Below are 15349 nucleotides of genomic sequence, written 5' to 3'. Positions count from 1 at the left end.
CAGCATAATACATCATTTTCAAGGCAATAAACAAAAACAATACAGATTAATAGAACATCAACATTTCTTCATCCATGATATAATACATTTAAAAGCAGTTGCAGACACTTATGGTTAAGTCTGCAATCGAAGATTTACATTGACCGCATGTTATGGGAGAACAGATCTTTAATTTAAGCTGTAGGTCATTCCACGTGGTTGGGGCACTAAAACAAAAAGCTGTTTTCCCAAACTCTGTGTTTACATTAGGAACCTTTAGTGTGAGCCACAGACTGCAGCGTGTCCTATATGTTACAGGTTTCAAAAAGCTCACTTACTTATTACTGCTGCTATTTCCTGGCTGTTTCTGCAGGCTGAGTTGAATGAGGAGGTTGATACCCTTGTTGTCGTCAACAACAAAGTTCAGGCCTTCATCAATGACCTGGAGGACAGCTGCAAGAGCATAGAGGTGCGTGCGTGAGAGCTTTAGTGCGTGTGTTGTGTATTTGTGTGTGTGTGTGTGTGTGTGTGTGTGTGTGTGTGTGTGTGTGTGTGTGTGTGTGTGTGTGTGTGTGTGTGTGTGTGTGTGTGTGTGTGTGTGTGTGTGTGTGTGTGTGTGTGTGTGTGTGTGTTCTCTCCATCATATTTAGAATGTCCTGTTGAGTGCTAAACCCTGTTCTCTCCTCTCTTCCAGGAGAACTGTAAGACACAGAAGCAGAGTCTGTGTGAGAAGTTTGAGTGCATGTTCTCCATCCTGAAGGAGAGGCGCAAGGTATCTGTTCTGCTCTCAAACTATTAGGCTGTTGTGTTTGACTGGACAGAAGGAACATACCTTTTATGGAATGTCTTTAACCATATAACACTGGCATGCCCTCCTCCTCATCATCATGATGTCCAAGGTGATGACTCAGAAAATCAGCTCAGAGGAGGAAGAGAAGACAGGCCACATGCAGACGCTGGTACGTTGCTATGGAGACAGTGTAGGGGCCAACACCAAACTGATGGAGATGGCTGTTAGGAGCATGGAAGAACCAAACATGGCTGACTTTGTGCAGGTACAGTACACTGTGTGTGTGCGTGCGTGCGTGCGTGCGTGCGTGCGTGCGTTCGCGTGTGCGGGCGTGCGTGCGTGCGGGCAGGCATGTGCGCGCGTGTTAATGAGTTATTGAATTTTCAATTAAAAGTTGAAGTTCCACTTTTTTTTCCTAAATCATTATTAATATTGCTGTCTCTCTCTCCCCTGTCTCTCTCTGATCTCTCATTTTCTCTCCTTTCCTTTTTCAGAATTCCAGAGAGCTAATAGCAAAGTAAGTCAAACATTTTGTAGCAAACAGTGATTACACACATCGAGTTCCCATAAATTCTGTTTTGTTAACAAATTCAACAGGTACAGGGATTTGCTTTATCAAAGTTGACCGCACACTTCACACAATCTACCTCTCGTCCCCCTTTGCCTACTATCTTTCCTCTTTCAATTACCTCCCACTTCCTCCTCCTCTCCCATATCTCCTTAATCCATTAAAACCGTGAAAGCATCGGTGTCATTTTATATAGCACATTGTTGGCTAACCATGCTCACCTGTGCACGGACACGTACACAGGACACGGACACGTACACGTACACAGGTACACAAACATACAGACAAAGCAGATATACAACCTCATAGCGTGTCACTTCCTGCCACGCTATGAGCTTTTAGATCTTCTATTTTTGAAAAATCGTGAACATTTGTGCAACTCTTGGAATATATATATATATCGTATTATATATTTTAAAGCGAACATCTTTAACTCAAATCTTTGCTTCTGGGGGTCCCTGGAACAATATTCAGAAATGAGGGTGTCTGCGGCCAAATACATATCAAGCATAAATACATAACTTGGAACCATCCCCTCTTTGCTCAGTCAGGAAATCTAATTTCCTGGCCTTTTAAGCAGGACTCAGAGCCATTGAAATGGCAGAGAGATGTAGATAAGCTCCACATAACATGAAATTGTCTCTTTATCGTCTTTGTATGAAGGCCAGCTGGCTGTATTTATCTTGGACAGGTAGGCAGATGAGATTAGTTCATATGCACAAGTGCACACACACACACACACACACACACACACACACACACACACACACACACACACCCCCCTCCATCAGGACAATTGATAGGACTTCCCGTTATTAATTCACACACACACACACACACACACACACACACACACACACACACACACACACACACACACACACACCCCCCCCCCCACCACTTCCCGTTATTAATTAATTATTAACTTTTTATAACGTGTGCTCAACTCATTTCTCTCCCTCTCCCAATACCCTTTCGATGCCTCTTCCCCATCCCTTCTTCACCAGAGTGATGACAGCAACCAGTTCCTGTCCAGTGGAGACTCGTAAAGCAGACTACGACAACATGAGCCACTACACATTCAACTTCAAACATCAAGAGAGAACCCTGCACAGCATAGACTTCATCAAAGGTAAAGACAAACCAATTAGTTGCTGCATTTGAGTACAGAAAATGGAGCAGATTCATTAATTAGAATATGTATACTTTCAAAATACTTAGTAGTACCGGTAAATAATTGACAGGTATGAGGTAGCCTACATGAGGAATATGTCTTGGCAACACAAAATCAAATACTTTTTCTTTTAGTTTTTTCTCTTTCCCATAAGAATATTTTGTTGTAACTTTTGAATACAAATTGTATGGTACTATAGTAATTCAGCATTTAAAGCACAGAAATAGATAACAGAATGTCGATCATATCATTTGAAAACATAATTAATTTAAACATTACATTTGCTCTTTTCAGCTAAAGAGGACGTTCATGAAGAACCAGAACTAGAATCGGATCCTGAATCCCACCTTGATGAACCGCAGTCAGGAGCACTGCAGCAGCCTCTGGAACCCACTGTTCAAAACGTGGAACACAAGCAATATCTAGAACCCACTGTTCAGAACTTGAAAACTAAACACCTCCTAGAACCTGCTATTCAGAACCTGGAACCTAAACAACCTAAAGAACCCATTGTACTGAAGCACTTTGAGCCTAAAAAGCTTCCATTGCCCACAGTCCAGAACGTAGAAATGCATCCTACTCCGCCGGCAGCCTTAGAACCACTTTCAGAACCACCAGTCTCATCACCAGTGCCAACGCAGGATACAGTACCGGTGGTTTCTATCATAGACTCTGTGGGCCATAATGAGCCGGTTATGGAACTCAGGCCAGACGGCCTGGTTCTGGAGGACCAGCAGGGAGTCCATCTATCGAAGAACGATGAGAAAGGCAAGGAGAAGAAGATAGAGGAGGCGGCACAACCTGACCTTGTCAAGGTTATACATCAATGTGAAGTGCAGGATGGAATGAGCATACAACAGGTACCGCATTCTTTAACTTTAATACATTACTTAAGGCTTGTATCAGTTAACATTATCGGCAGAGATGCTACCACATACCTTACTGGACCAAAAACACATCGGGACAGTAGATACATTTTGAAGTTATTTTTGTAATGTCTCAGTTTAATGAATGTGACACTTTACTGACACCTCGCAGGGCAGGTATATGTAAATAATGTTATTTTCTAGATAAAGTTCTATTGCTCCTATGTCCTTTTTCATATGCTGACATTGTCATTCACTGTACCATCCCTCAGAAGCATTCACTCAACATGCAACCTCATATTTGATATTAATATAATATTCACATTTTGTCTGTCTACTATAATTACTGTCTCCCCTCGTCTATCAGTTTGAGAGGGGAGAGGCAGAGCATGGTACAGGTGATGGGAAAGCAATCAACCATGCCCAGACACAGACAGTATCAAAAGAGGATGAACAAATGGAAGCTCAAGAAGAGGAAGATGGGAGTGCAGAAAGGGAGGAAGAGCATGCTATGTTCTACCCCAGTTGGTACAGACCCAATACCTGGCACGGGAAGAGCCCTGGCCTAGCGTCCCCCACAGACATCCTGCCAACAGTTTATGAGTTGGAGAATCAGATATACTCACCAGATTCCAGCTTTGCAGGGGAACCCCTTCCTGTGGCCGTGACCCAGGCCAAGGCTCAAGGGTCAGCCCAAATGCAAACACAATTGCAAGAACAGGCTCAAGGATCCTCCCTCCTACCCCAGTTTAACATCCAAGAGCCTCCACCTCTGACACCATCTGTGTCTGCAGTTCAGGCTCTGCCCCAACCCCAAATTCTGTTTGAGCCTCAGCCTGAGTCATTTCCCCAACAACAGAATATGCGTAACATCCAGCAACATCCTCAAAAAGAACCTCCTCTAAGCTGCAAGTCACTTACTCCTGATTTCCCATTGTTTGACCACACTCAGACCCAGGCATACCCACCTTTCTCACCATCTTTCCCTGCTGCTCAGATTCATGCTCAACCCCCAACCCACCCGGTACCTATCGAGTTAGGACACTTCCCAGAAGGTCTGGCTAGGGAGATAGCAAGAGACATGGAGCCCATGGAGGAAGATAATGAGGACATTCATGGGGGGTGGGTGTATCTATCTGGGGCCGAGGAGGGTGGGGTGGGAGACGGCCGCATGAAAGTGGAGGAAAATAGTTCAGGGCTGGAGGAGAGTTCTGCCAAAAGTGAAGGGATTACAAAGTCCACTTCAGCAGAGGGAAATGGTGCTGGGCTGCAGTTGCAGGGGAGATTCTTAGAGCTTGGGGAGGATGGTAGTTTAGAGAATCACACAAATAGAGAGGAATTAGAGGACAGTGGTTTATGGTGTGGAGAGGCTCTCTCTGGGCTCAAAGTAAGTGCTTCAGGGATGGGATGTAATGCAGAAGCTACAGAGATGACTGATGGGCTGGGAGAGAGAAGTGTAGAGCCTGAAGAGAGAAGTGCAGAGCTGGACAAAGATAGCCTAGGACCAGAGGAGGATAGCATACCAATGGAAGGGAGCTGTAATCGAGATACCGATAAGCTAGATCTCGCAGAGAGCATTGATGACAGCGGAGTCAGTACAGCGGAGGAATCACAGGAGCAGGATAGTTCCGTAGAAGAGGGGAGAGATTCAGAGCCTGAGGCTGGAATTTCTGAGTTAAAATGGAGTAATCAGGAGTTAGATGAGATTAGAAAACAATCTGAAGACAGCAAGTCCAAGACGGAGGAGGCGAGCGGTGATGAGAGTGGAGTGAACCCCACCCCCTCTGTCTGTCCTCAGGTCAGTTTGGTCAATCATCTTCATCATCGCCATCATCATCATACTCATTGACCAGGCTCATCCACCAGCTGATGCCGCTATGCCTCCACATTCTCCTTCTCTTCCTTGTTTTTGCTGAGTCACCAAAGCAATGTGGCCGACACACTGCTTCAGCAGCATCACCACACTGCTGTTCCGCTGTACCATCGCCATGTTTGGGGGGAAAGAAAGTAAGAATGAAAGGAAGCACATCCTTCTTTCTTCCTTTCTTTCTCCCATAGAGCTATATGTTACACAATGTTTATTTTACAGTATGCTGCACATCATCACACCAGCTCTCCCCTTTCCTCCCACCCTCTCTTCCCTCTTCTTCTGTTTCATTCTGTACCTTGTCCCTCAATCCCTCTTACTTCCCTCTCTATCTCTTTTCACTTCTTCCTCTCTACCACATCTGTCCTTTCTCCCTTTCAACTCCTCCTCTCCCTCACGACCTCCATTCCTCTCCTGCCCTCTACTCATCCTTCCATCATGCCCTTCTACTGTTCCTTCTCCATCTCTCTACCAAACTCTCTCCCTCCATACTTCTCTCCACCATTCCCTCTCCATCCTCCTTCCCATCCACTCCCCCTTCCATACCTCCACCTCTCTCCAGATTATCACAATGGTGTTCTACCTGTTGGCCCTCCTGGTCATTCTGCAGAGAATATGGGCTTACATCGGCCGTTTCATTCTCACATAAACCCACGTGGACATCCATCCATCCACACTGCTTCACTGCTCAGGTATACACACGCAGATACAGCAGGCCTGGGTCAGCAAGGACTTTGGAATATGTCATAAACTTTATGACAATTTCCCAGCAAAATGTTTGCTGGGAAATTGAGAGGATGCTGCATTAGATTTACTTATTCTAACTGCAGCACTTGGATTGTCTAGTCTTGTTTTTGTTTTTGCTTTTGCGGATACCTTTAATCAGTAGGACAAAAATGGGTAATTTGCAAAGTTTTTATTGTCTTTAACGGTTATAAGAATGCAGTGAATTAACTATTGTATACAGGCTCCATTATAGGGATTCTTGAAATAGCAAATCATAATGTATTTTAGTACTGGAAGTTATTATCAACAAGCTTCGCTTTTGATTTGTTTTCTTTTTGTTGTGTGTTTTTGTTTACAGATGTTAGAGAGGCTTTCAGAGGTAAAATAATAACTTATTCTTCCCTCTCCTGACACCTAGTGGTAGAAAGGTTAAGTTCATGCTAATGACCCAACTAAAAGACTGCAGATATTGTCTGGCTTTTACTAGTTGTCTTAAAGCTTTGACCTTTGACCCAGGTCCTGTTACAACTTCTGTCTTCTTTTGTCTTTGCTCTGTGGATTTATTGTTCACTTTCCACATTTACTAATAGAATCGATCTTGGTCTTGAGCCTCTCACTGCATGACAAAAGATTGCCATAATATCTGTTCTGTTTTCGTGTTCTTTGACAACCATAAAGAAAGCACTGCTAATAGGTTGCTTCAGTATATCTAACTATGGTACTGAAAGGTAGGGCAACAGCTGAGGGACAACTTCAGATTTTTGCATACTACTCTTAACTGTAGACAACAATATCAGTTGATTTTTTTGAAAATAGTATTTTCAATGAGGCATGTTTTCCGTAGCTGCTGAAGAAGCAGCTGTCTTCCAGGTATGAAGAACCATCATGACATAATGGGTGGAGGAATTTGCTAGTTGGGCATAGGCTACTACTACTGACTGTACTTGGTATAATATTGGTTTATAAATATACACGTACAATGTCTAACATTCAAAACCAGGTATACTTGCAATGCCCCAGATGACTGTAAACTGTGAAATTAAATGTATATTGATGGTGATGATATATTTTAGTATCCCTGTATTGTGGAGCTTGGTTGAGTGTGGATTCATTCTAAACTGCATGATTTCTCAATGTCGGGGGCAGGGGGGGATTTCATTGTTCAAAGTAAACCCCAATTTCCCAAATGTATATAACATGCTGTATTGTTTATGAGAATGCATTAGAGTGCTAGTCAAATGTAACATGTACACTCTCAGTCTCAGAGTTAAATGAACACTCAGGATTGTAAAGTGATCTGCTGTCACTCTCCTCTCCAGATGGAGACTGAAACAGGGAGTTTGATTCAGACCGGCCCATCACTCTCCTCCGCCTCCACCTCCTGCACTCAGACCGGCCCTCCACTCTCCTCCTCCTCCTCCTCCTCCTCCTCCACCTCCACCTCCTGCACTTTCAGCGAGCGTCCTCCTCGCCTCAGTTTCTCCTGGCTCAACCACCTGTACAAGAAGAAGTAGGAAAGATAAACAAACAGGAAGAAAGAAGTTACTCCAGAGTCCAGACACTGTTTATATTGAATTTATATGTTTAAAAAGCTTTTGTATTTTCATTCTTTTTTAAATGATTTGTTTTGGGCTTTTATGCCTTTATTTATAGGACAGTATACTATAGGAAATGGGGAGTGACACGCATCAAAGGTCGCCTTTTGCAGCCTATGTGCCCAGACCACTACGCCAGTGGCCCGGGCCTGTATTTTCATTCTGCATTGATATTAGAAAGTATAGGCTAAAGTATGGTAAGGAGCCCCAAGTGCATTGACCCAATGACTGAGATGTGATTGACGGTGGTCATGGTATATTAACTGTGTTTAACACAGAGTGGCGTTAGGGCGACAGTGGTAAAGTAACGGGAGCGTGATTTGAGGAGTGGAGGAGCCAAGGCGTTGTATTGCTGTTATTAAAGGGTAAGACCACTTTTTTAGAGGTTTGGGTTGTTTTCTTACCTTATTATGGTCAAACTAGTCCAGTCCAGGAGTTATTTCGCTCCATAGTGCAGTTTTACAGAAAATAGCGTTATAAAAATACCAGCCCATTGACTTACATTGTACACTGAAACAGCTCTCAAAATCACTCTTTTAGTTCGTAAACAAACACAAACAAAGTTGTTTCAGACAATATAGAGCAACACCAAACCTCATGTGGTTTTTTTTTTTCATAAAAATGTTAACTTCCTGTTGATTTTACTATATGAAGATCTGGATCCGGATCCATGGATCCAGTCCGGGTTTTCTTCTGAATAAAAATGGACAAATCAACAGGAAGTTAACATTTTTATGAAAAAAAAAAACCCACATGAGGTTTGGTGTTGCTCTGAAACAACTTTGTTTGTGTTTGTTTACGAACTAAAAGAGTGATTTTGAGAGCTGTTTCAGTGTACAATGTAAGTCAATGGGCTGGTATTTTTATAACGCTATTTTCTGTAAAACTGCACTATGGAGCGAAATAACTCCTGGACTGGACTAGTTTGACCATAATAAGGTAAGAAAACAACCCAAACCTCTAAAAAAGTGGTCTTACCCTTTAACATCTGTAGATGATGGTTGGGATAATTATATGCACAACTCCATCCATACAAAGATATTCTCCATATTTGAATGAAAATATGGCAACCAGGCACTTTAGTGCAATGCAGAGCCTCATATCAATCCAGTCTTGGAACATTGCCACAGCATGTAAAGGGAAATGAGGGTTTGCCATCAGAAACAATGAGGTGTGAAATAGTGGAGCCACTTTCAATGGACACTCCTCTCCTCAAGTATTGATTTGTGAGCCATATGGTCAATCAATGGCTGTTCATTATCATTAATGACTGCCTAGTGCCTTGCATCATCATCAATCATCACAACATGGATGTACAGTAGTATGACCGCTGTGTTGTTTTACAGTATAGCCTACAGGCTACAATCAAAAAATATATATATATTTTTTTGCTCCACTGGTTCTAATGCATGGCTTTTCAATGAATATTTTATAAAATCTGGTTGTTATAACTTATAAGCAATGCATGATGCAGAACAGCTAGGCTATGTAAAACTAAATGTGCTTGCTATATTGAACGAAATAATAAAACATAATTTGTTCACAAAGTGTGTGTGTGTGTGTGTGTGTGTGTGTGTGTGTGTGTGTGTGTGTGTGTGTGTGTGTGTGTGTGTGCGCGCGCGCGTGCGCGCTGATGTTAATCAATCACATCATCACATGTGTGCACGCATAAAGACACGCACACACGAGGAACAACTATTGCTAAAATTAAAAATCACACCCGTGTGAACTGAGTGGTGTAAGGCCTGTCTGACGTAATGAAATCATGTCTGACGTAATGAAATCACACCCGGGTGAACAGGGTGAACATAGCAACCATGCTCATTTTTTCTGCACTAACAAAGCCAGGTGTAGGAAATCATACCCGGGTGAACAGGGTGAACATAGCAACCATGCTCATTTTTTCTGCACTAACAAAGCCAGTTGTAGGAGTGGTTTACACCACTCAAAAACAAACAAACAAAAAATCACTGCCTCACAAAACATTTAATATATAATCTTTAATAGGTGTTTCTGCAACGTCATTTGAATACACCGGAAATCAGCATTCGAAAAGCTAAACCCCTGGAGTACAGTTGCAAAGAAAGACCTTCCTGTCTACTAGTGTCTAGTGTAACTGGTTTCAAAATGTAAGCAACATTTAGTTTTTACTAAAAAAATGTACCTCGTCATCAGTTAGAGTAGACCTAAATAGTTAAAGTAGCCTACCTCTCCTCTTTTATTGTCTTTCGTGACAAACTGATTATAACAATTTTATAAACCTGTCAAACACATATTCAAAATGAATGCCTGACCCTACGTTTAACATAATGCATTGAGGCTAGGACTGAAGTCTAAGACATACAGGTCATCAGAGGATGTGTATTTGTATGCTCAACCATTGGAATGAGTTTGTATCCTCCAAAGAGGTACATCACAGGAAGTGGAGGGCTGAGGGCGGGTCAAACGGGCCAACACATTCTATTGAGGCCTTCCCCCAGAGGCAAATTCAAATGAAACAAACAGCAGAGAGTGCTATTTTTTCTCTCTTTTTCGCCGATGGGTTTCCAGATTGTTAAAGACCAGACCATTGTGGTGGTGTCCAAATTATAGAGGTCATTAGTGTTATTATTAGTGTATAGGTAATCCATCATGAATATACATGACCTTCCACAAGAGAGTGGTAGTACTTTGCCTCTGAAACAGTCCCAGAAACCTGTGGTTTGAGCATCAAATGCAAAAAGCACGTTGCAGTAAGAAAACCTTCTCCAGAGATAGACAGTGTGGTCCCAGTGCCTGAACCTCACCTTGAGGTTAAGATAAAGGTGAAGTTCTCCATTTCCAGGTGTCGCTGGAGGAGACAACTTCCTCCAGCGCAAAGACACTGTGTTGTAAGACGTCAACATCAACCTAGTCTCGCATTGCCAGACTTTTGCTTCTCGCAATTTTCAAATGCTTCCATCATACAGTCTGGAGCAACGGAAGCTCTACCCAGTTCCGTTTCGTCTTTACAGTCGCGCAAATTTATCCTAATGTAAATCGAAATCATCCAAGCATATACTGTATAGCTTGCTGCTGAGAAGAAATGGAAAAAATAAGCTCTAGATATTTTTTAATATATTTTTTGAACGGAAAGGACAATCACTGGTGTAGGAGGTGTAGTTCCAGACTCTATATAGCATTCGGAGATTGTGGAATAGTTGTCTGGCTACGCTATAGACTAACTTCAACCTGATCACCGTTATTCATGCTACTGTTCTTCCCTCCGATCGCGTACACCTCGTGTCCGACCGTCCCAGCCGCATGATATCCCTCTTGGTCCATTCAGATTCACAGTGCATGTCTGCATTTTACGCACAAAGACGAGGCTGGAAAATCTCAACACCTGAACGCTTGGCCTGTAACAGAATGCAGTCGCATTGCTCACACCACCACTTATATATTGGTACGACCTACAAGTAAAAAGTAACAATGTAATTTTGATGACATCAGACTTGTCCAAATATGGAGTTCCACCCGGCCTGGTGGAGATATGAGCTTCACATTTCACCTTCATAGGTTTGCCAGAGGCCAAAACAAACTGTCTCTGTGACAGGAAATTATGGGTTGTGCTCATGTAATCCGGCATATACTCATGTAAATCACAGGGTCATTTCAGGAATTATACTGATGAAGAATTCTAGAGAAATAATTATTATAAGTATTAAATAAGACAATATTTCATATTAGTCCGGGAACCGAAGGGTGATTTTTGGCTGAACGTGGTTTCGTCAGATAAAGTTTTTTTGTCAACTGATTCTTGTAGCTTGGGGTCACCTCTTAATAATTCCAGAGGGTGCCCAGTGATATCCCTTGGGCCTTTTTTGTTATTAGCCCCTTAATGCTCGAAACACTAAATAATCCACCCAAAATAGAGTTTTATGGTATTTCATGCAAAATACTTGGTCATGCATAAACTTTGATTTCTACAGTGTTTATGAATGTGGATATGCAATCCACATTGTATAAATGTATACAATTTATGATTAATGCATTATTTATTAATGCATATTATTAACCCCTTCATGCCTGAAAACCCCAACATGCCATAAAATATATCTTTTGAGATTGTATGCACAATAATCAAGTCAAATGTATCAAATCTGCTTTCTACCATCTGTATTAGTGAAACTGTAGCATATTTATTTTCAGGTTGAAGATGGTGGCAACAACAGCCAAATCCAATTCAAATGATACACTCCTAAATGTATGACCTAAATTATATCTATTCAATGGTCATCGTACTCCTGTCTAGTGACTGTGATGTTCATGTGGAGGACGCCCTTGCCTATGAGCGGTCTTAACTGCCATGTTCGCAGAGGATGGAATGCAAATGTATATACCTTTATTGAAAGGATAAGTCCCTTGATGCATCATCTCATTTTAGAGGGGGTCCTCAACACAGATGAACAGTAATAATAAACAGCATCATCGAATAAGCAAGGTATAAATATGAACATGCATATTGGAAAAGAGGCAGCACTTTGTTTGTTGTAGAAAGACAAAGTCCAAGAAAGATACAAAAAAAAAAAAAAGATTAGAAGCATGAGCACGGTGTTAGAAGATGAGTGAAAATCAATTATTTAAATACATTGAAAAGAAGTGATTGATCTAAGTCTAAGTAATTCAGAAAGCCACGTCCACATTGAAGACGTCACTTCGGGAGGAATGCTGCTGATGCAGATGTCACTGTCATTGATGTATCAGACCTTTGGACCATCCAGCTGATGTCAACCACATACCTGTCTGACAGTGATGTCTACCTAATCTTCGAGATATAGGTCTACTGTGATTACAATATCAGGTCAGTCAGCAGAGATGCCAGGGAGACGGGGGTCAGCTAGAAATACCATGTCCTATCAAGATATATCTCCTCCAATCACTGTAGCTACAAACAGCCGCCTTTTGAGGTCTGATTTCCACACTCCTCATCTTGTACATAAGTCATGTATGTTTAGTTTTGAACCCATCAGCTCTGAGGTGGTGGAGAAACAGTGAGAAGTCTGCAGGCCTGGATAACCTTGATGGCAAGTTACTGAAGCTCGCTGTACACCTGGTAACTAATCCAATTACTCACATTTTTAACCAAAGCTTGATGTGGGGGGGGTGTCCACAAATATGGAAGGAAGCTAAAGTTATTCCAATACCAAAAGATTCTAAAACAAACATCACAGGGGTTAACAGCCGCCCTATTAGCATTCTGCCAGTTCTTGCTAAATTAATGGAAAAATGTGTCGTTAACCAAATTCAATCATATTTTTCTGAGAATGTATTGAATACTGACTTTCAACACGCCTATAGAGATGGGCTTTCTACATGTACAGCACTGACACAGTTAATAGATGACTGTCTAATGAATGTGGATTCCAAGAGACTAGTGGGGTCTGTATTGTTAGATTTTAGTGCCGCGTTCGACATTATTGATCACAATCTATTGCTTGACAAACTTTCATGTTATGGTTTTACCTTATCTGCACTAAGGTGGATAAAAAGCTATTTATCCAGCAGATCACAGAGAGTATACTATAATGGGAGTCTCGCAGACACTAAACATATTCACTGTGGAATTCCACAAGGAAGTTGCTTAGGTCTTTGTTGTTCACTATATTTACAAATGACATGCCACTGGTCTTAGACAGGGCCAATATAGCCATGTATTCTGATGACACTACTTTGTATATGTCTGCCACTAATGTGGAAGATCTGTCTGTAGCTCTCAAAAAGGAACTACAGAACATATCAGAGTGGGTGGTGAACAATAGGATTGTCCTGAACATCTCAAAGACTAAATCCATTGTATTTGGATCACAGCATATGCTCAAGTCAAAACCCAAATTGAATCTAAATCTGAGCGATTTAGCAATTGAGCAGGTAGATGAAACAAAACTACTTGGGCTTACATTAGACAGTCATCTAACATGGTCTACTCATATTCAAAACATAACTAAGAAAATGGGAGGGGATTTGTCCATGATTAGGAGATGTGCTGAGTTTTTAACTCCAACATCTGCTGTCCAGGTCATCCAGGCACTAGTGATATATCCCACCTTGACTGTTGTCCAGTTGTGTGGTCCAATGCAGCTAAAAAGGACCTGCGTAAATTACAAATAGCCCAGAATAAGGCAGCTTGCCTTGCCCTGAACTGCAATACTAGATCTAGTACACTGTTAAATCATCAGAAGCTGTCATGGCTGTTGGTGGAGCAGAGATTAGCTGCTAGTCTGGCTGGATTTTTTAGGAACATTTGTTCAAATAAAAAAACAAAATGCTTATATAAAAATATTCATTATACCAGTTATAGACACAGACATAATACCAGACATGTTGCAATGGGTCGATTTACAGTGCCTAAGCCAAGAACTGATGCAATGAAGAATACAGTCATGTACAGGGCAATTACTTTCTGGAACTCTCTACCAGTATGCATCACAGAAATTAAGGGTAAAAGGCACTTTAAGAAAAGACTGAAGATTCTCTTATGGCGAAATTGTAATTATGTTTATGTCAATATACCAGTTAATGTAATCTAGAGTGAATGCACTAACCCTAGTTATGCTTTAATGTATTTTTCTTTTTTTTTTTGTGATATCTGTAATGTTGTAATGTTTTTTTGTGTGTATATTATTCTGTGAGGACCCCAGGAAGAATAGCTGTTGCCATGTGCAACAGCTAATGGGGATCCTAAATAAACTAAACTAAACTAAACTTGTGCTATAGGCATTCCAGCAAGTGCCATCTGGACCTTCAGGTTCTGTTCCGTTAAGGAAACTATGGAGGAAACTAGACTGCTAGTCTGGGAGAAAAGAATGGGAAAGGTCATGCATGTACTTCAAACCAGCTGCACTACCACCAACAGATTAATTGAGAATGTATAGATCCCCCACTTTTAAACATCTTTGTGGCAAAATGTTGATGGGCATTTTACACCAGCATGAGACCGAGAGTAGTTTGGATGGAAAAAGACAGATCTATCAGGCCACTGAGCCCTATCAATCTACCTAAAGACCTGCAGTAATAAGTGTAATAAAGTAATAAGTGATCGAGTTAATTCATAGGAAAGGAGGTGTGGTGGACATGACCACTTCCAAATAAGCATTTATTTTGGAATGCAAATTTGTTGCTTTTGCATTAATTATTGTAGGTCTATTTTATGGGCTTTTGCTGTGTTAAGCTAACCTAACTCCCATGACGGGGTTAATATCTAAAAATGCCCTATTCTGAAATCAAATATATTGTACATATCCACATTCATGCGGATAAACACTCTAGAAAACTAATTTGATGCATTTAAACGATATATTTTATGGGATTTGGGGGTTTGAGGCATGAAGGGGTTAATATGCATTAATTAATAATGCATTCATCATAAATCTACTACATTGTGCCTATCCACATCCACAAACACATGTAGAAAGCAAATTTGATGCATTTAGACCAAGTAATTCGCATGAAATACCATAAACTTTATTTTCAGGGATTTGTTAGTATTTCAGGCATTAAGGGGTTAATAACTAAATTTGCCCAAGGGATATCACTGAGCACCCTCTTGAATTCGTGAGAGGTGACCCCAAGCTACAAGAATCAGTTGAGAAATAAATCTGACGAAACCACGTTCAGCCCCACGGCTCCCGGACTATATAGAAAAGTGTATAGCCTACCGGTATTGTATTGTTAAAATGTAGATTATTTAAATCGACACTTCACCCCATTTGCAACCAGATCTTATTTTAATGATGTTTGGGAGACAAGAAACACTTTCCTGGGGG

At 41.3% G+C, this 15349-nt stretch overlaps 1 protein-coding gene across 5 annotated transcripts in view; it reads left to right on the top strand.

Moving 5' to 3' along the window:
• trim101 (tripartite motif containing 101) overlaps nucleotides 1-7921 on the top strand; it is a 14057-nt gene extending 6136 nt beyond the window's left edge. For 3 of the 5 annotated variants that reach the window (XM_079496066.1, XM_079496065.1, XM_079496064.1), the window contains 8 exons: nucleotides 353-448; nucleotides 674-751; nucleotides 879-1034; nucleotides 1264-1286; nucleotides 2345-2469; nucleotides 2806-3371; nucleotides 5807-5936; nucleotides 7290-7921. In XM_079496066.1, the coding sequence (XP_079352192.1) occupies nucleotides 353-448; nucleotides 674-751; nucleotides 879-1034; nucleotides 1264-1286; nucleotides 2345-2469; nucleotides 2806-3371; nucleotides 5807-5893 (1131 nt within the window). In that variant the 3' untranslated portion in view covers nucleotides 5894-5936; nucleotides 7290-7921. Of the gene's footprint in view, nucleotides 1-352; nucleotides 449-673; nucleotides 752-878; nucleotides 1035-1263; nucleotides 1287-2344; nucleotides 2470-2805; nucleotides 3372-3650; nucleotides 3776-3814; nucleotides 5385-5806; nucleotides 5937-6328; nucleotides 6350-7289 lie in introns of those variants that run through there. The other 2 variants (XR_013789330.1, XR_013789331.1) reach the window with 2 other exon arrangements.
• Nucleotides 7922-15349: the final 7428 nt, after the last annotated feature.

The sequence above is a fragment of the Electrona antarctica genome (genome assembly GCF_951216825.1).
Source record: "Electrona antarctica genome assembly, chromosome: 2".
Lineage (NCBI taxonomy): Eukaryota > Metazoa > Chordata > Actinopteri > Myctophiformes > Myctophidae > Electrona > Electrona antarctica.
This window is presented reverse-complemented; position numbering and strand designations above follow the sequence as displayed.